The sequence below is a fragment of the Penicillium samsonianum genome (genome assembly GCF_028829775.1).
Source record: "Penicillium samsonianum strain IBT 33392 chromosome Unknown utg000010l_segment0_segment0, whole genome shotgun sequence".
NCBI classification, from domain to species: domain Eukaryota; kingdom Fungi; phylum Ascomycota; class Eurotiomycetes; order Eurotiales; family Aspergillaceae; genus Penicillium; species Penicillium samsonianum.
In genome coordinates this window covers 304,540-322,849 of record NW_026643268.1, presented here as the reverse complement: position 1 = coordinate 322,849, position 18,310 = coordinate 304,540, and the positions used below count along the sequence as shown (strand labels likewise).

General features: G+C 50.4%; 8 protein-coding genes across 8 annotated transcripts; 2 read left to right on the top strand and 6 right to left on the bottom strand.

Annotated features, from left to right (window-relative positions):
• Positions 1 to 3,175: 3,175 nt before the first annotated feature.
• On the bottom strand, positions 3,176 to 5,261 carry N7471_013735 (C2H2-type zinc finger protein; the record flags this gene model as incomplete). Its single annotated transcript, XM_057286453.1, has 3 exons — positions 3,176 to 4,536; positions 4,722 to 5,007; positions 5,064 to 5,261. The coding sequence occupies 3 exons, from the start codon at positions 5,259 to 5,261 to the stop codon at positions 3,176 to 3,178; spliced, it is 1,845 nt and encodes a 614-aa protein (XP_057128932.1).
• A 1,487-nt stretch (positions 5,262 to 6,748) lies between these two features.
• N7471_013734 (inorganic phosphate transporter) lies at positions 6,749 to 8,470 on the top strand (the record flags this gene model as incomplete). Its single annotated transcript, XM_057286452.1, has 1 exon — positions 6,749 to 8,470. The coding sequence occupies one exon, from the start codon at positions 6,749 to 6,751 to the stop codon at positions 8,468 to 8,470; it is 1,722 nt and encodes a 573-aa protein (XP_057128931.1).
• Positions 8,471 to 8,734: 264 nt separating this feature from the next.
• On the top strand, positions 8,735 to 9,079 carry N7471_013733 (uncharacterized protein; the record flags this gene model as incomplete). The annotated part of the gene is made up of 2 exons (XM_057286451.1): positions 8,735 to 8,757; positions 8,800 to 9,079. 2 exons carry the CDS (start codon positions 8,735 to 8,737, stop codon positions 9,077 to 9,079), a joined length of 303 nt encoding a protein of 100 aa, XP_057128930.1.
• A 1,190-nt stretch (positions 9,080 to 10,269) lies between these two features.
• N7471_013732 (C2H2-type zinc finger protein) lies at positions 10,270 to 12,214 on the bottom strand (the record flags this gene model as incomplete). Its single annotated transcript, XM_057286450.1, has 2 exons — positions 10,270 to 11,949; positions 12,011 to 12,214. The coding sequence occupies 2 exons, from the start codon at positions 12,212 to 12,214 to the stop codon at positions 10,270 to 10,272; spliced, it is 1,884 nt and encodes a 627-aa protein (XP_057128929.1).
• Positions 12,215 to 14,036: 1,822 nt separating this feature from the next.
• On the bottom strand, positions 14,037 to 14,471 carry N7471_013731 (uncharacterized protein; the record flags this gene model as incomplete). Its single annotated transcript, XM_057286449.1, has 1 exon — positions 14,037 to 14,471. The coding sequence occupies one exon, from the start codon at positions 14,469 to 14,471 to the stop codon at positions 14,037 to 14,039; it is 435 nt and encodes a 144-aa protein (XP_057128928.1).
• A 402-nt stretch (positions 14,472 to 14,873) lies between these two features.
• N7471_013730 (uncharacterized protein) lies at positions 14,874 to 16,079 on the bottom strand (the record flags this gene model as incomplete). Its single annotated transcript, XM_057286448.1, has 1 exon — positions 14,874 to 16,079. The coding sequence occupies one exon, from the start codon at positions 16,077 to 16,079 to the stop codon at positions 14,874 to 14,876; it is 1,206 nt and encodes a 401-aa protein (XP_057128927.1).
• An 81-nt stretch (positions 16,080 to 16,160) lies between these two features.
• N7471_013729 (uncharacterized protein) lies at positions 16,161 to 16,586 on the bottom strand (the record flags this gene model as incomplete). The annotated part of the gene is made up of 1 exon (XM_057286447.1): positions 16,161 to 16,586. One exon carries the CDS (start codon positions 16,584 to 16,586, stop codon positions 16,161 to 16,163), a length of 426 nt encoding a protein of 141 aa, XP_057128926.1.
• A 165-nt stretch (positions 16,587 to 16,751) lies between these two features.
• On the bottom strand, positions 16,752 to 17,359 carry N7471_013728 (uncharacterized protein; the record flags this gene model as incomplete). Its single annotated transcript, XM_057286446.1, has 2 exons — positions 16,752 to 17,164; positions 17,281 to 17,359. The coding sequence occupies 2 exons, from the start codon at positions 17,357 to 17,359 to the stop codon at positions 16,752 to 16,754; spliced, it is 492 nt and encodes a 163-aa protein (XP_057128925.1).
• Between the last annotated feature and the right edge of the window lie 951 nt (positions 17,360 to 18,310).

The window sequence follows — 18,310 nt, the reverse complement described above, 5'->3', positions numbered from 1 at the left end:
TAAATTTTTGGGGTTGTCCACGTGGCCACAATCTAACAGACACTTGATTGGCTCACATATGAGAAAGAAAATCGTGGTGGTATGCGTTTTGAGCTCCAAGGCACAAGCTTTATCGAAGACTGCGGTCCGCATTTGAATCATGGAGTATTGGTTTCTGAGGCTTGAAGTATCAATTGCAGCATACACTACACCCAATGAGACCAGCAACCATCTTCAGACCATATTTGAAGATTTGAAATTCCATCTTCCCGCATATTATGCTATAGTGTCGAATACTAAGATTGAATACATGGGTGGAAACAAGGTATAATACCCAGAAAATCATGTGACAACTGGTACCAAGCATACCATACAAAAGTGCATATTACAGTTAGTCATCTATGTCCGCCCAGATTGTTGAAAACGCGGGTTTTGTCATTTTAGTTAGAGATTCCAATATATCTGTTTTTGACCATACGTTGTCGTACCGACAGATTTCTGTCATAAATGTAGGGGTCCAATCAATGGTATTCAACTCTCTGTATTTCTGTATCGGCTCTCTACACAATTTATATGGAGCCTCAATTACATAACATAGATTACAAAACACATGTAGGATTAATAAATCCTCCGGTATGCCGGTGTTACTGCGCCGACAACCTGTTTGTGCCTTATTTATAGACCTTGTAATGGAACCGCGAGAGACGCGGTGAGAACCGGGAGTTCCACAAAAAGTGCAAACAGGAATTATGCAAAAGTACAGTCGTATGTTTAGTTGTAGTATCAAGCAGTTCTACACATAACTAGTATATTAAGTAAATTAAGTATTAATCTAGGAGTATGACCAGATAGGCTTAGTTAGTATCAATATTATAGTTAGTCCAATAGAGAATTACTAATTTTCTAGTGTAGAAAAAAACTTCCTGGCCTCGAGCAATCTGTGTTCGAGTATTGGGTTATCATTTTTCCATCTCGCAGAGTGAAGGGTGGTGGAGGAGTGGAGTTATATATAGACCTCTCGGATGTGTTGTCACTGACATCCTTTCGTTGTCAGTAAGGTTGAAAGAAATCAGGGTCTGTCTTCAATTGAAACTTGTTGAAAACTGTGTCTAAACTCATACACCAACATGTTGAAGCAACATTTCGGTTATAAGTCAAGATGACTAGGCTCATGTCCCCGCAGCCTTCTAATGTGTGGCCTTGTGGTGCAATAAGCGATAAGAGCCCTTCGGTCATCAAATTATGTTCTACTTTATTCGGTTATTTCCCACTATAGGTCTTCTTAATCATGAGATGTCTCCCGGGCTTCATGGGAGTCTCCTACAAAAAAGATTTTTATGTATGTTGTCAGAAATATGGTGGATTTGCATGTGGATTTCTGGGTATTTACCCAGAATATCTTATGGCAACGATATTTTACGACAACAATATCAGACACCTCAGATGAAAGTGCATATTACTCTTCGTCAGCATGTCCTACAAAATTGTTAATTTCATAGTTAGTTAACTAGTTTTTAGTTATTTAGAGTTTGATATTACCATTCTGGAACCCATACAATCTTGGTCACGGATTTCTGTCATATGTTAATATAGTGAACGATAGGCTCAAATTTAAATGTCCTGCAGGGATATGTCTGACGCGCTCACCATTCCTCTCATCACCGACTCCCCGACCAACGCTGGCTGAATGTCCGTATCTGGACGTCATTTTGCAGCTTAGCTTTGAGAGAAATGTTGTATCATGCGGACAACCAAAACCGTTATCATTGGATCATATCGTGCCTGGCATTAGACTTTCAGAGTTATTCAATCTGGACAGCATTGCCTGGCCTCTTATACAGTTTGCATATAACCATAAACCACCCATTTGATGGTTGCTGTAGTCTTCCCGCGTCTCATCTGCCAGCCAAATGGCCATGCAAAGCTGACCACATCGATCAGCAGAGGGGACTTTAAAGCCACCGTCACAAGGTGGCCATCCTTCTAGCGTCAATTACCCACAGAATCCGGGCGCATAGGCAAAATCTGTGTTATCCAATATGGCCACATAGGGGTTGCATCCCTCACGTTTCCTGGGGTTTAAAGTAAGCGCTGGAGATTGTCGCGACGCGATAAACCGCGTTGGCAGCCAGGTACCCAGAAACATGGGGTCCTTCTCCCGAATGACTTACCAGATGACATGAAAAGTTTGAAAAGTTTGAAACGAGTTTTCCAAACCAAAAGAATGCATTCGAACTGGGCGCTGCTGACTGGAAAAGCCCTGATGCTCGAAATGATGTGTTCCTGCGCTCCGTGAATTAGACTAGGAACTTGTCGGAAGACTTGGCAGGGCTCGGTATCATGCGTATTTGAACTGTAAACCTGCGGCTTTTTAAGCAACCATAGACAGGGACCGTTGATAATTTGTGGGGCTGGCGAAGCCTAGTATGAGGGGAAGTTTGCAGCATGGTCGAAGTAACCAGAAGACGACCTCAGCAGATGCGTTTTCAAGCGATCTGAGCTGGCGCATATGCGAACCAAGAGATCATGGGCCGAAATTCACAATGGTTGAAAGCTGGATTGATCGAATGGCCCGTGTGTAGAGCATGAGGACCACCAAACCCGCCCTGGTCGCGCTGCGACGAGTATGTTGAGGACCGAGAAAGAAGTCGAGACATGTCATTCTAGATAAACTCCGTTCCAGACCTGTTGACAGAAGCAGGCTGTTTAATCGCCCTGTGCTGTGCAAAGTTGCAGCAGAGTTCGTGCGTATCATCGAAAGTGACGGTCTGTTCACTTGCTTCAGGTTGCACGGGAATAAGCGTGTTCTGTTGCTCGCTTTGTGGAATCGCCCCTGATAACAACATTTTCTCCAAGTCGGTATACCAAGGACAGAATGGCGACGAATGCTGCTCAGCGTTGCTCGATTGTGAGGATTGATCACCTAGTTTGCGGCACTTTCGTGGGAATCTACCAAGCTTTATAGAATAATCTTCTCCGTGAAGATGTTCACCCCAAAGAAAGGAAGACAAAAGATAAAAATCAGCGATTCATCACGGTTGAAAGTTGAGCAAGGCCTTGGAGAACAAAGACAAATATGTGTGTAAAAGAATATAGAATAAAGAGAGGCAATAAAGGCTCGTCACGGCAACTCGAAGTCACCAAGAACAGGACTAAGATTTATGCATCAGCGCGAGGCATTTTGGAGGCCCAGTCCTCATACATCACGTAACATGGGATATAAGACTGCCTCGCTTTTACGCCTGAAGGGCTCCTCCTTGGTCTGCTCGGTAGAGACACACGCAGTCCCTGTCTCAACACCGTCCATGAAATCGAGTTCTGGGGTCGGAGAAGTAGAGGCAGAGGAGCTCTGTCCTCTAATCCCTGCATTGAAGCTGCCAGCCTCCAACAGCTCGGAGACGAGGCGACGCAAGTTTTCAAGGAGACGAACCTTCTCCACCCAGGCGACACTGACATCCCGCTGGGCTGCTTCCAGGTTGGGCTCGGGTGAAGTGCTAGGGTGCCGAACGGGCAAGCTCCCCGAGATGTGGAGAGCGAGATGCACCTTGATGGAAGAGCGTTTACCGTCATACTTGCTATCCTGCAGAATACCCATGTAGCTCTTGGTAGCAGCTCGCTTGGCCGGTTGGGCGCGTTGCAGGGTGCCGCCGGTGTAGCAGCGACGGTCGTTGTGGTCGTGTGCTCCGCCCAGGGCGGATGGCAGTGCTCTACTTGGCGCGGTCGGGTAGTCTGTAGGAATCTTGTCGGCGACAGTGGCCGACGGCAGACAAGGGTACATGCCACCGCCGCTCTCGTGAGGGGGTGACACGCGCTGGACGTGATGCATGGAGATCGGAGAGCGTTGCGAGGTATATGACTGTGCGCTGGGAGGTGGGGTCAGAGCAGAGGTACGGACGAACGGGGAGGCCGAAGCGGCCATCATGGGGGCGGCCTGGGAGCTCGCAGTGACGTGGCTTGCCGGGAGCTGGAGCGGAGGAGAGTGGATAGCACGGTAGTTCATGCCACCGAGTATGTAGTGAGCACCGGTCTGGGTGCCACCAGCAGCAGCTATGTTCTCAGAACTGTCGTAAATGGTGTTCTGCATTTGCTCGAGGAACTGATCGATGTTGATCAGGTCGTTCTTAGTCCGAACACTGGACATAGGAGGAAGGTGATAGCCAGGAGCCTGGGAACCACTGGGTCTGTAACCGCCGCCGTAGCCGACCGCGACAGACGCAGGCATATGCTCGTATTCACTCAAACGGCCATTCAAAATGGGAAGCTGAAAAGTCTGCAGTCCCAGCAGACGCTGGCCGACCGCAGCATAGGAGTTAGGGTCGAACTGGCGGCGCTTCAAGTCGCCAAAGAACTCGTTCAGTGCATCGTAGCCACGCTTTCGGCCGTAGTTATGGCTTCCATCTTGTCCATGGTCCAAGGCAGAGCATAATTTACCGTAGGAATGCGGGTTTGCGGGATGAAGGTGATTGTGTGGCTGGTAGTACTGCGGTGCTCCATGTGTATATCCGCCATTGACGGCATTGAGAGGGCTCTCAAAGTAGTGAGTAGCGGCAGCATAACCTAAACGCTATAGTTATTAGTCAATGGTCCAACTTTAGGGATTTGATGAACTTGAGCGGTGAGCACCGGTGATCCACTAGGTCCATGTGACCTAATAGGGGCAAACGATGCGACATCATCCAAGGGAGTAACGCGATGCCAAGCGGCGAGAGCGCGCAGAACAGACTTAAGGAGACCTGACTAACCTGTCGAGCTTCGCGGGAACATCATATCGGGGTGCTTTATGCCGGATTCAGGAGACCGGATCTCTGAATTGTCAGCGTGGGTCTGGACATGCTTCTTCCGATCCTGGGGACGCTTGAAGGCCCTGCCGCAGAAATCGCACTTGTGGGGTTTGAGGGGTACATGAACAAGAATGTGGGAGGTGATATGATTACGCTTGACAGTGGTGGTATTGCAGGTACCCCATTGGCAAGTCAAGTTGAGGTTGTTAGTGCTCTTGCGGCCAACATGGCGGTCGCAGACATGCCTCTGTATGGCGGCCCTTAGCATCTTTCCGCGCCGTTGATCTCGGGCGACAAGCTTACGTGGAGGGCCTCGGCGGTAGGAGACTTTTCAGTGCAGCCGGCCCATTGACAGGGCAGCTGCTCGCCGGCGCCGTTAATAGAAGAACTGTTGACAGCAGCGGTGGCATCTGTCTTAAGGGGGCCGGCTTGTTCACTGCCAGCGATGGGCGCAGGAATAGTGGCTAGCGGCGTGGTCGAGGCAATCTTGCTTTCCGCCATGATGTCAAGAAATGGATCTGGGCGTTGGCGGAAAGCCTAGGCACGATTTTCGGGTATGAACAGTTGGAATGAAACAACGTCCAACCGTGTGACGATCAGAAATGATATACAAGCACTTAAGCAGAGGGGAAACAATAATTTGTTACCCAATTGTATACGTATAGGGCGGGAGAAGGGGGGAGGTGGGGAGATGTGTCTAAATAAGAGAGAAAAGGAAAGTAAAGAGAAAGAACAAAGGGAAAATTTTGGTAGTTCTTCTCTGCAAGAAGAAATAGAGGGGGGAAAGAGTCGAGATTTTGTCCAGAAGTAGCCGCTTTGCTAAGCCGAGCGGAGGCGTGACAAGACAAGACAAAGGAGACCGGGCCAAGAAAGAGTCTGCGGGTCCCAAGGTCTGAGACGCGCTGCGTCATCAACCAGAGCGGAATCGAGAGGGGGTGAGTATTTTGCATTCCGGTGCCAATACTATCAATATAGGGCCGAGTACGTATAGTTCATTGCTTCCGTGCTATTCCTTTCCATGAGAGACATGTTGAGAGAAAAGAATCATGATATCCACGTGGAGACATGATATATTAGCATCTCATTTGGAATAGCGCAGTCTTTCGGGATCATACCTCCAACCGTCCAGCTAATTCCAAGGACTTGATTCCCTCACTCCACGTATAGGACACTGTTTCGAAGTATAATCATAGAACAGTCAAGGTGGCAACCATCAGAATCAGGTTACTTCGCTCAGTCAGAACACCTGAGAAAACATGGGGCGATGCTTCTTGTCAGCCTAGTGATTGCTTTGTGGCAACAGTTCCCGCTCAGAGGGCCAAGACTCGACGTCACTGATCTTGATATGTTTTGGGGTATTTTCTGTTTGGACTATTTCAGATCCCAATTCACAATGCCAATATCCCGTAGTGAAAAGTCTTCCTGCAAACCACACGGCTGCACAGCTGCCCAGAAATTTGCAACCAGCAGTGACATGATGCCAAGGGTAGTCTGTGCGTCCGCCGAGAAACCTAGACTTCCAAGGTTCTTGGCGCCCACCTCGAACCCAGTTCAAGCTCTATTAAACATGCAATCGCAGGCCAGCACCCAGGAACGTGCAAATATACCCAAAATGACTGGGCTAGGTGATCCATAAATAGTATATCATCGCCAGAAGACGTGCTTTGTTTGCTCTTGGCGTCCGCTCACAAGGCTTGGCTCCAACTTGCACCTGTCCTTGGTCATGAGAGAAAGTCGCCTTTGGCTCAACCAATGACCGTTGGATATCAAGTACACGCTGTCAATTAATTCTGTATTATGGGCTACGACTGGAATGGGCAGGGCAAACTCAACATGAATCCCGCACTTGGCAATGTCGTGGCGAGCTTGCAGTTCGTATAATGGCACCATAAAATCTGGACATTGGTAGACTTGCCAATATCAATTCCTTTTTTCATTCTTCAGTTTTTCCTTGTTGTGTAGTCAAGACAGCCAAGCCCTTCTTCGCCATGGCATCGCTAGTAACCGCGAAGTATGACTGGATTTTGGCCATTACCACCATCGCTTTCGTGTTCAGTGCCTTCGGTAACGGTGCCAACGATGTCGCCAACGCTTATGCCACTTCCGTCGCAGCCCGAACGCTCAACATGGCCACGGCCGGTGTCCTGGCTATATTCACCGAGTTCATCGGCGCAGTAGCCATGGGCAAACGAGTCACCGATACAATCAAGAACGGCATCATCGACATCGACCGCTTCGAGGGCAAGCCTGGTGCGCTCATGTTGGCTATGGGCTGTGCAGAAATTGGCAGCGCTACATGGTTGATGGTCGCCACTCGCATGGGCTGGCCTGTTTCGACAACGCAGACTATCGTCGGTGCCCTCGTTGGTGTTGGTTTTGCCTCCCAGGCTTCTATCAACTGGGGCTGGTCAGATGGCAGTGTCTCCCAGGTTGCTGCATCTTGGGGTATTGCCCCTCTCGTGGCAGCTGCGTTCTCGGCTATAATATTCGGTACTCTCAAGTACAGTGTCCTTGAACGTCAAGATTCATTCAAATGCGGCATGCGTATGATCCCAGTCTACCTTGCATTTACGGGAGCTATCCTCGCCCTCTTTATCGTCATCGAAGCCCCCACAGCACCCTCATTGGAAGAGTTCGGGGCTGGCAAAGCAGCCGGCATCATTGTGGGTGTGTTCGTCGGTTGTCTCATCATTGCCTATGTCTTCTTCAGGCCATATTTCATCCGCCGTCTCATCCGAAACGATCCCCGCGTCAAGTTCTATCACCTCCCTCTCGGCCCCCTTCTGCTCACAGAAAATCCACCGCTATACTTCCCGGGAAAAAGCGATGAGGTCGTGGTCAACTACTATGAGGATGCCTACGGGGAAGTGCAAGCCGGGCACAACGATGAACACAAGGAAAAGTTCACATCAAATGCAGACTCTGTCGTGCCCACGCCGGAGATTACAGCAATGTCCAGTCCGTCACACAAAGGGGATGACGAGGAGAAGATCACACCGCAAAGCCAGCCACGGAAGAAGCATCTCGAACCAACTGAACGTTTCATCGATCCTGTCCGACACCTCCCCTGGACAAACCCCCAGAAGGCATATGGTTATCTCAAGTACATTCTCCTTCAGGGCGTAACGCGTGATGTGGTTTCACACGACTCGCCTGAGCTGCGGGCAATCCACGCACGTGCCAACCGGTATGATGACCGCGTCGAACATCTCTGGACATACTGCCAGGTCGTGTCGGCTATGATGATGTCAATTGCACACGGCTCGAATGATGTGGCCAATGCTGTTGGTCCCTGGTCTGCTGTGTACAGCACATTCAACGCTGGATTTGTCGACACTAAGACACCAACCCCGGTCTGGTTCTTGGTTGTTGCTGGTCTGCTGCTCGGTCTTGGATTCTGGTTTTACGGGTACCATATCGTTCGTGCGCTGGGAAACAAGATCACCCAGATGTCCCCCACGCGTGGCTTCAGTGTTGAGCTTGGAGCAGCTATCACTGTGATGTTGGCTTCAAGGCTTGGCTTGCCCGTTTCCACGACGCAGTGCTTGACTGGTGCCTCTATGGGCGTCGCTCTCATGAACTACGATCTTGGCGCCGTCAATTGGAAGCAGCTTGGCTTTATCTTTGGTGGCTGGGTCTTGACTTTGCCTTGTGCGGGATTGGTTTCGGGGCTGCTTTGTGTGATGGCATTGAATGCTCCTCATTTGTAGATAGACATATTGGTTCCTGGCATTGTTAGCTTTTCTTGTCCACGGACAGGACCTGTTGTAATAAAGGTCTATCTTATTTTGATTCAAATGTTATTACTAAATTTGACAAAATGTACCCGAAATGAAAAATAAACCCAAGTCAATACGAGAAAGAAAAGACCATTTATCAACGGACATGTTCAGCTTTGTGCGTAGGCGTTGTATAATCTCAAATCGTCACGATCCAGTCGAACGACGGATATTCTTCTAAACACACAACGGAGCATGATCCTCTATTTGGTGCGCTTGTAAATCTTCCCAAGGAAAGCCTCGAATATTTCCTTCTTCAGACCCATAGACTCACTCATTGGCGGCCGCAATCTTCTCGCGCAGCTCGCCAACAACCCTCTCCTCGTACTCCTTGTACACCTTCTCCAGCTCAAGCTCGTTGAAAAGGGCCTGAACCTTGGCCTCAGCAGCGCCCTTGCGGCCGTAGGAAGCATCCAGGAGCTGGCGCTGCTCGGGAGTGCAACGCTGGATGGCCTGGTTGACGAGCTAAGAGCACTTGTTGTCCTGAATATCGTTCCCGATCTTGCCAATGACAGATGGGTCACCGAAGTTGTCGAGTAGTCATCCTAGATCTGGAAGTATTGGCTCAGAGAAATTAGGATGTTGAGGGCCTGCTTGAGGTTTTCCTCGGTAGCCAGCTGCAGGTATAGAAGGGCCAGAGCGACAGGCAAGTAGAAGCTGCAGTAGGCTGTCTTGTAGGTCACGATGAACATGTACTTCATAGAAAAGTTGTCGAGGTTGACGATGTCCTCGGGTGCGGTGATGAGGTCACAAGCTGACCCAGATCCGTCTGCCAGGTGGCCTCGTGGAAGAGCTCGACAATATCAATGTAGGCGGGGTGCGAGCGGAAGCGCTGCTTTAGGATGAGATAGATACGCGCCTTCCGCATACTTCAGGTCGGAAACATGATTGGTGGTCTGTACAGGCCGCCGAGCTGATCAGGATGATATATACTTCATCAACATCATTAACGAGATCGCTCTCCGATGGTGAAAAGCTTCCCACGCGCGGGTGAGAGCAGCAACTATCCTCAGCCAGACACGGTCTGACTTGCATTGTCCACGATATATTCTAAATGTCAGAACGGTGGAAATTTCAGTACTGGGTCAAAGTGGAAGGACTTATCAAGTGCCTCAGAAACAAGGCATGCTCGACTTTGCGTAACTAACTAGAGTGATTAAATTGTAGAGCTAATTGTTGGGGGTAGAGGACGTATTTATAGACTCCTCGGCTCATCATGTCTCGTACGTGCTCTGTTGGTGGCAATCGTTGAAGGACACCTATTAGCATGACCAATATTGAGCGCCTATCGTAGGAATATTATATGTTAGTGCACGTGTCAGTTACATCCACAGGTGGCAACATCAACATACCGGCTTCGCATAAGAAAGGCTGGATAAACTAAGCTTGAGTGCAATCTGTGCTGATAGCGGCAACTTGCTGTCCGTCTTCTTCAGCCTCAGCTGTATTGGTGGAAGGGCCAGGGTCTTCATTGTGTAACACACCGCTGGCGGGAGCTTCACCACATACTCTGTTTTGGGTTCCATTATGTTCCTCCTGGCCAACAAGAGACCAAATCTGGCATTGGGCGCCACATAATTATAAGATAAAAAAAGATAGACATTACTTATTGATCACGAATGAAATTCAACACAGTCCTAGAGAACAAGAGAAACCTTTAAAGGGGGAGTGAGACAGTAAACAAATGCCGTTACAGCGTTAATGGGAGCCCAAAAATATAGGAAGAGGATTTAGGCATCGTCGCCAGGCATTTTAGAGTCCCCATCCTCATCCAACCCTCGTAACGTAGGATAAAAGACAGCACTCTCAACCTTAGTAGGCTCGTCCTTAGGTTGCTCAGAAGCGGCACCGGCAGTGTCGACTCCCTCCATAGCATCGAGTCCCGGTATGGGAGATACCGAGGTGCTCTGTGCTTCACCAGTCTGGCCACCGGCCTGCAAGAGCTCAGAGACCAATCGGCGAAGGGTTTCAAGCAAACGGACTTTCCCAACCCACGCAACATTAACATCCCATTCGGCGACTTCAGTGGCAGCTTGAGTGGTACGCTGGGTAGCCTTCTGGTCGGGATTGGGTGAGGCACCGGACAGGGCGGGCTCAATAAGGCTCTCTGATATGTGCATGGCGGGACGCTCCTTGGTAGGGGTACGCTCGCCATCTTTGCTGCCTTGCGAGATGTCCATGCGGTCCTCGGTAGCAGCTCGCTCGGCTGGCCGGGCGCGTTGCAGGGTACCGCCAGTGTAGCGGCGACGGTCATCATGGTCATACGCACCGCTCAGAGTAGACGAAGGTGCGGCACATGACGCGGTCGGATATCCCGTGGTCATGCTGTCGGCGACACTGGCCGATGGCAGACGCGGGTACATACCCGCGCCACTCTCATAGTGAGGAGACACCCGGTGGGCACGGTGTATGGAGATGGGAGAGTGTTGTGAGATGTATGACTGAGCACTGGAAGGCGGGGTCAAAGCCGGAGTGCCGACGGAGGGGAAGCGAGTCTGGGCAGCCATTATAGGGGCAGAGGTGGTTGCAGTGACGTGCCTTGAAGTGAGCTGAGTGGGAGGACAGTGAGTGGCTCGGTAGTTCATACCACCATGCACGTAATGAGCGCCAGGCTGGGCAACTCCAGCAGCAGCCATATTCTCGTTGCTCTCGTAAATAGTGTTCTGCATCTGTTCCAGAAATTGATCGATGTTGAGCAGATCATTCTTGGTCCGGACATTGGACAAGGGGGGAAGGTGGTAACCAGGAGCCTGGAAGCCACTGGCGCTGTAACCGCCGCTACCGACCGCGACAGATACAGCCATTTGCTGGTATTCGGGTACATGGCCATGAAGAGCCTGCAAGCTGAGAAGACGCTGACCAACCGCAGCGTAGGAGTTATGGTCGAACTGGCGGCGCTTCAAATCGCCAAAGAACTCGTTCAACGCATCGTAGCCCCGCTTACGGTCGTAAGCATGATTTCCATCTTGGCCCTGGCTCAGGTCATAGTACAGATTTCCATGGGAATGCGAGTTGGCGGCCTGAGGTGGAGGGTGTGGTTGATAGTATTGGGGAGCAGTGTGTGCATATTGACCATTCACGCCATTGATGGGGCTCTCGAAGTAATGGGTGGCAGCAGCATACCCCCTAGGATTTTGAGAAAACATCATTTCAGGGTACTTCATGCCCAGTGCGGGGGACCGAATCTCGGAGTCGTCGGCATGGGTCTTGACATGCTTCTTCAGATCCTGGGGGCGTTTGAACGCCTTGCCGCAGAACTCACACCTGTGAGGCTTGAGCGGTACATGCACTCGGATGTGCGAGGTGATGTGGTCCCGCTTTACAGCAGTGGTATTGCAGGTACCCCATTGGCAAGTGAGGTTAAGGTTGTCGGTGCTCTTACGGCCAATGTGGCGTTCGCAGACATGCTCCTGTGTGGACAGTTTAGTAGCGTTTCAGGGATGATCTATTTGACGATCATGATGATTTTACATATAGAGCCTCAGCATTAGGAGACTTTTCAGTACATCCAACCCACTGACAAGGCAGCTGCTCGCCGGGACCGTTCATAGAGGGGCTGTTGACTACGGCGGTCGCGGCGGCTGGGGTAGCAGTTGCTTGGCTCCGTGACTCAGTGACAGGTGCAGGCAGAGTCGCAGGCTGCGTTCTAGAGGGGGCAATATTGTTTTCCGTCATGATGCCAAGAAATGGTTGGCGGACTGTTCAGACACGGCTTTCAAGCAATAAGAAGATAGAACTAGAAATAAAACAAGGACTAGTCTAGAATGTTGGGAGTACCACAAAATCTTTATGGTATAGCGAAATGAAAATGTGGAGGAGTAATTAAGGGGAAAAGAGAGAACAGAGATTAGACGGGGTTCTCCGCAGAAGAGGAAAAGGAGCCGAGCCTTTGCCTAGAAATAGTCGATTTGCTAAACCGGGCGGAGTGTGGCCAAGAACGGGACAAGCACAAGAACGCCAAGAGTCTGTGTGGGCCCCAAGACCCGAGAGGTGTTGGCGCCATGGCTTATCACTGGTAGGCCACAGGGAAGGAAGGGCTACGGTATTTTCGTATTCCGGGGCTAACATGTGGGCATTGAAGGGCTCCGTACGTAGATTGCATTAGTTAGTATAATCCTTGTAGACAAAGAGAGAATGTGAAGGATACAATACTGCAGGACGTGTAGGTACTAATCCAGAATAGTGCGCTTCAGACGCAAAATTCCACCGATTAGGCAAACACGATACAATAAGTTAGGGATAAATTAGAGATAATGTACAGAATGGACCTTACAAGGTTGAATTCACTTCAAGGTAAATCTTAAGTCACGGAATCGGCTAACCACTGGACTGGGGTGCCAATTGTGCCAATTCGCCAAGCAAAGGTAATGTCCCTTGGAGCAATGCCTCTTGGCAGCCAAGTAATTTCTCTTGCTAATAATGCCCGCTCCAAAAATTAAGACTCGAAGTCTTATTTAGGGTCTTGGTACCCCTCGCTGCCATCCCTGCCATACTGTACCCATCAGTAAGTCGCGCCTCCTTTGTATCAGGATAGCCACAACAGCTTCCCATACGAACTTGCCTACTTCTTTCACTATTTTCCGCCAAAACAAAAAGGAAAATAAATCGTATGGTTTCGTTGTAGCTGAAATTGGATGGGCTTCACCACATTGGGCTCCACCACCAGCTCCACCCCCACGTCCTCACAGTCTCCGCTCCTATTTGTCAACACCCCGGCAGCGGCTGACGCAGGGACTATATGGCGCAAACTAAAAAGCGTAAAGCGAGCAGTTAGCCTATCCTGCGAGGAGCAAATCTGGATGTGACCTACCAAGGCCGATAGCTGCCAAAAAAAATGAAGTGCATGCCTGTTCTTGAACCTCAGATGTGTTGCTTGAAACTAACACAATTACCAACTCGCAACTTGAAAGCCCACCAGAACCATGCGTGAGCAAGCTTTGACGCGAGGTAATCCCAACAATACCGTGATTGGGTGAGAATAACACGGGATCCAACCAGTAACATTTTTGGCCACAGGCTATCATTAGGGCTCCGAAAGGAATACGATCATTCATGAATATTCATGAATATTTGCGAATATCAATAATATGTGTTACTTTTGTCGGTTGTGGGACTCCTTGTTGAAACAAGTGATTGTCAGATTGGTTGAAGGATTATTTACAGAAGAGGGGTAGTCCATATATATATATTTATTGGTGACCTCGCACAGTCAAGAGGGACAAGAAGAGTATGGCTTGGCCGTAACGGGTCACCTGTCGCTGCGGTCTTAAACGGAACGCATTAGACCGTAACGTCAGATAGAGCCCAAATGACCCGGGCCAAACCAGGATGGTGGAGGGGACGGTGGCGGAAGCAGTAGAGATAGCGGAGCCGGCGAGCCTGTCTGGAACTGGTGATTGAGCTTGTACAAAACTGACGCGTTCGTCGTAAAATACGCCCTGAAATGCCCTCCGAGGTCCATCTCCCGAGTACCTGGATCTGGTCGTCGAGGATCCCACTATCGTGCGCATGTTGAGCCGAACCCTTCCGAAAGCTGTGGCCTGAGTAGCCGTCCGTCTGTATCCCGAGTGCTCTTAGCTTTAGTAGATAAGGTAGAGAGGAAATGGTTGCGACTGAATGGTTTTCGGTGGAAGAAAAATAACGGGGCATCGGGCCCTTTCGGGTCGAGAAGTAGTAGCTTCTGAAGCGCGTCTACCGGGCACGCTTCGTCTCCTGTTTTTGCAAGAACACTCTGTACTCCTTCGTGGCGGCGGTCCGTCTTACTCCGCTTGAGTGTGAGTTGCGCATGATCTAACGAGGACGAGAATCTGACGTCGGAGCGCGTGCCGAAGTCTTCTTTCTTGTAAGTGAACTCTCCAAAGCGGAGGAACCCAGCAATTGCTATCCGACAGGCGGTTGCGAAATTAAAGTCGTCCAGAAGGTTTGCTGTCATCTCCAAGTACTGTGACGGGTGTGTGGCTAGGCCTGCGGATAGCTTCGTAATAGTATCACGCGAAATTGGTTTTCTGACCCGAAATTTAGTAATGGGGTTGAGTCTTATCGCGCCGTCTATACGACGTCGAAAGTGCTTGTTGTCAATATGGTAAGCTCAGAGAGTGCGGTGTCGGGCTTGACGGCCTTTTGGTTTAAATTCCCAAGTCGTGAAGTTAGCCAGGAGCTTAACGAGTGTCTTGAGGCTGGCCATGCCGATAAATTTTGTAACGCGCAGTGCTTTTCGTAACTTCGTTGAACGGAGAGGTAGACGGAACGCGTGTTGGCGCTGAGGCCGCTCCAGAGCAGTTTTAGGTGGCCTGCATTGAGCTGAGGAGTTCGTGAAGAGAACCACGGGGGCGGTTCAATATACCGAGAGGTCCTGCCAGTGGGGACAAATGTTAGCAACCTCTTGAAAATTATTACGGGAGAGTGCATCTGCTAGTGTGTTTTCCTCGGAAAGGAGCCAGTGTGGCACAATTTGGATGTCTCTCGCCGCCGCTAGGATAAGTAGGCTCTTCAGAGGTGCGTTGGGCGGACCATGAAGGAAGCCTTTACTCAGTCCTATATGCGCTGTGGAGCTATCCGTGTGGATAACGAGAGTATGATGAAGCCAATGGTGCCTGAAGAGTAGGAAGCCTTGTAGAATGGCGTCTACTTCGTTGGTATTGATGTGCGCATGTGCGTCTTGAGCAAGGGCCAACGAGGCAGCATTGTTTGGATGAAGCTGGTGACAATGGGCCAGCCAGCAGTCTGATGTAGACTTGGACGGGAATACGAAGAGCCCCTGGCCTATACTAGAGGCATCTGTGTAGAGATGCGTGATGGTGCGGCGGCAGGGGTCAATCAGGAGTACGCCGTTGAAGAGAGACAAGGAGTCCCTCCACCATTCAAAATTGTCACGTACCTCGTAAGGGATACGGCGGCGCGCGCTTCTCCCATGTGGGAAAGCGGCTTGGAAGGTGTATAGAGACTGTAGCCTTCTCCTTCCAAGCCGGACAAATCTTGAACAGAAGGCTAATAAGCCTGTGAGACGCTCTATTCGCTGGAGTGAGAGAATCGCTGCGTTTAGGACAGCTGCGGCGTCCAATGTGGCGCGGCACAACCTTTCTAGCGGCAGGCGGGCTTCCATTGCAATAGAGTCGATCTGGATACCTAGGACTATAACACAGGTCCCTTGCTGGTCCTTTTTAGTATTGCGAGGGATACGTAGGTAGTCGGTGACTCTGTTGCAAACCTCGTCAAAGGGACCCGTAGGGTCGGACACTAAGGGGGACTGAGTAATTGCGACGAAGTCGTCTAGGTAATGATTGATATAGGATGTAGGGAGGGGGCATTGGGGTATCCAATGGAGAGCCTCGGCGAAGATGTTGAAGAGAAAGGGTGCCGTTGCGAGGCCAAAGGGGAGACAGCATTCGACATAAGTAGAATCGTTCCACTGGAAGGCAAGGAGGTGCTGGTTATCCTCGGCAACGGGGACTATTCGGAAGGCGTCCTTAATGTCCCTCTCGATGACTGTGCAACCTAGGCCAGCCTGTATGACCTGCTCGTATATGTCATCGATTGTCATGTATTCGATAGCTGACCAGGAGTCCGGTATGCCCTGGTTAAGGCCCTGTCCAGGGGGCCAGGATAGATCATGGATGCGGCGCTATCCCCCATCGTGTTTAGTGACCAACCCAAGCGGCGAAATGAAGGGGGGCCCAGAGGCCAATCTAATGCGACCGAGGCTGAGATCCTCTGCTAGTTTAGCCGTGATCATGCCGGGTTCGTGAATGTGATGGCTGGAGGAATGACAAAGCTGCTTCTTGCCCCGATAGCCGATCTGGACACCGTAGGTTAGAATGCCAGCGATGGTAGACCCGAGATCTCCTGGATAGTGGCGAAGGAGGTTGCTCCAGCCTTTTGCATATAGTGGTGACGGGGAGAACTGTAACTTTGGGAGCTCTGGGTTGAAGACGGGGTATAGGACAGCAGTGTTTGGCCTGGTCGGTTGGTCCTGCGGTATTAGGCTTAGTGGTAAGAGATTGGAGCTCCTATCGGCCTCTGCAGTGTGTTCCCTAACGGTAGGGTCCATTTGTTATGTCTTCTTTCGGCAAGAGGAGGTGCCATGCTCGCTTAGACCGCATGCTGTGCACTCATGACGTCTCTTGCAGCCTTCCCAGAAACATCCTATGGTGCTGAACTTGTCGCACACCTCGGTCTCGTTATTCGAAGACCTAGTAGACCTTGTTTGGCGAGGTCAGGCTGAAGGGTTTGCTGGTGGCTTCGCAGGCAGGGTAAGATTATGACGGAGATATTTTTCGCGAAATGGGGCTGTGATAAGGTTGTTCTCTGTCGACAGCTCTCCCTTATCCGGAATGTATTGGTAGAAGTTGAGGGCGAGCGGCAGTACTGCTTCTGACCACTGATAGGTTTGAGCGAAGTCCAGGATCTGCCTCATGAACATGAGTAGGTTGGGGACTGCCTTTGGATGTTTCTCGCTAAAGAGATATCCTATGACGGCTAGATATGTAAGGAAGCAGCTCGTCCATGTATGATGGTTGGGGCCCCAGTCTTTAAGCGATGCCGCTCCCTTCTTGAAGCCTACTGTGCCTCCCGACTCGGTCATTTTGAAGACCTTGTCCTCCTGATCTAGCTCGGTGACTGACTTCTCTTTAAAGCGTATGAGTTCAGTCGCCTTCAACTTCCTCTCGAGGACGCGAGTTGAAGGGCGGCGGAGACGCCCGGAAATATGTCGATGAGTGGTTTGACTTCAGGGGGTGGCTCACGGTTTTCCTCGAGATTATCGTCATCTTGCAGGTCCACACGAGGCCTTCTGCGACGGAGGTCGGTCTCCCCTACATCCATATCAAGGCGCCTGGCCCTGTCTCTCTATCTGTCCTAGCCAACTGGCACGGTCTGCCGCGCCCATGGTTTCCCAAATGTGGGCCGGAGGTCAAGCGGAGTCGAGTGGGGCAGGCGTGACACTGCTAGATTTGCTGTAGTTCAGAGGTATGAATTGTTGTATTTATTCAGAGGGAAACATGAGACTATATATACAACGAGAAGATCAAGTTGATTGGAAATCAACTTGATTCTTCGTATGGGCACCTCGGGATTAATTCCGATGGTTCGGCTTGGTTCCTGATCTGCACCAGCCTCAGATCACAACATCCCCCCTCAGAATCGCATTGCTGGCAATGACAATACTGGATTTAAGCTGAGCAGGCAGGCCTCGGTAAAACCACGCAAAAAACCTTCGTGGGGAAAGAAAGTGGAAAGAGCGTCTGTGCTGTCATGCATTTGCTTTGGAGTTTCTGAGGAGTCGATGCCTAAGAGACTACAAAACTTGGCAAAGGACGTGGGCCCTAATGGCTTGGTGAGACCATATGCGGCCTGTTCCTCAGTCGGAACATATTGAAGCCCAATCTCACCTGTATCCAGCACGGCTCGCTGATAGTGAAATTTCACGTTGAAATGCTTCGTCCGTTTGTGGAATTCCGGGTTGCGAGAAAGAGCAATGGCGGACTGGTTGTCAGCCATGATGTTGGTGACCGGAGACCGATACAGTTGTGTTTCAGCCAGAAAGGTGCGGAGCCATTGCAGATGCAGAATGGCATTATACTGTCCAATTTATTCCGCGTGTGTCGTAGACGTGGCTACTTCCCCCTGTCTCTTGGACGACCAGGAAACTGGTGCACCTGCAAGCTGGAATACATAGCCAGACGTCGAGTATGCACCGTCAGTGACGACAGAGCCACCAAAGTCGGCGTCCGTATACCCGATCAGCTGCCCACTGCGGTAGGTAATACGATCGGA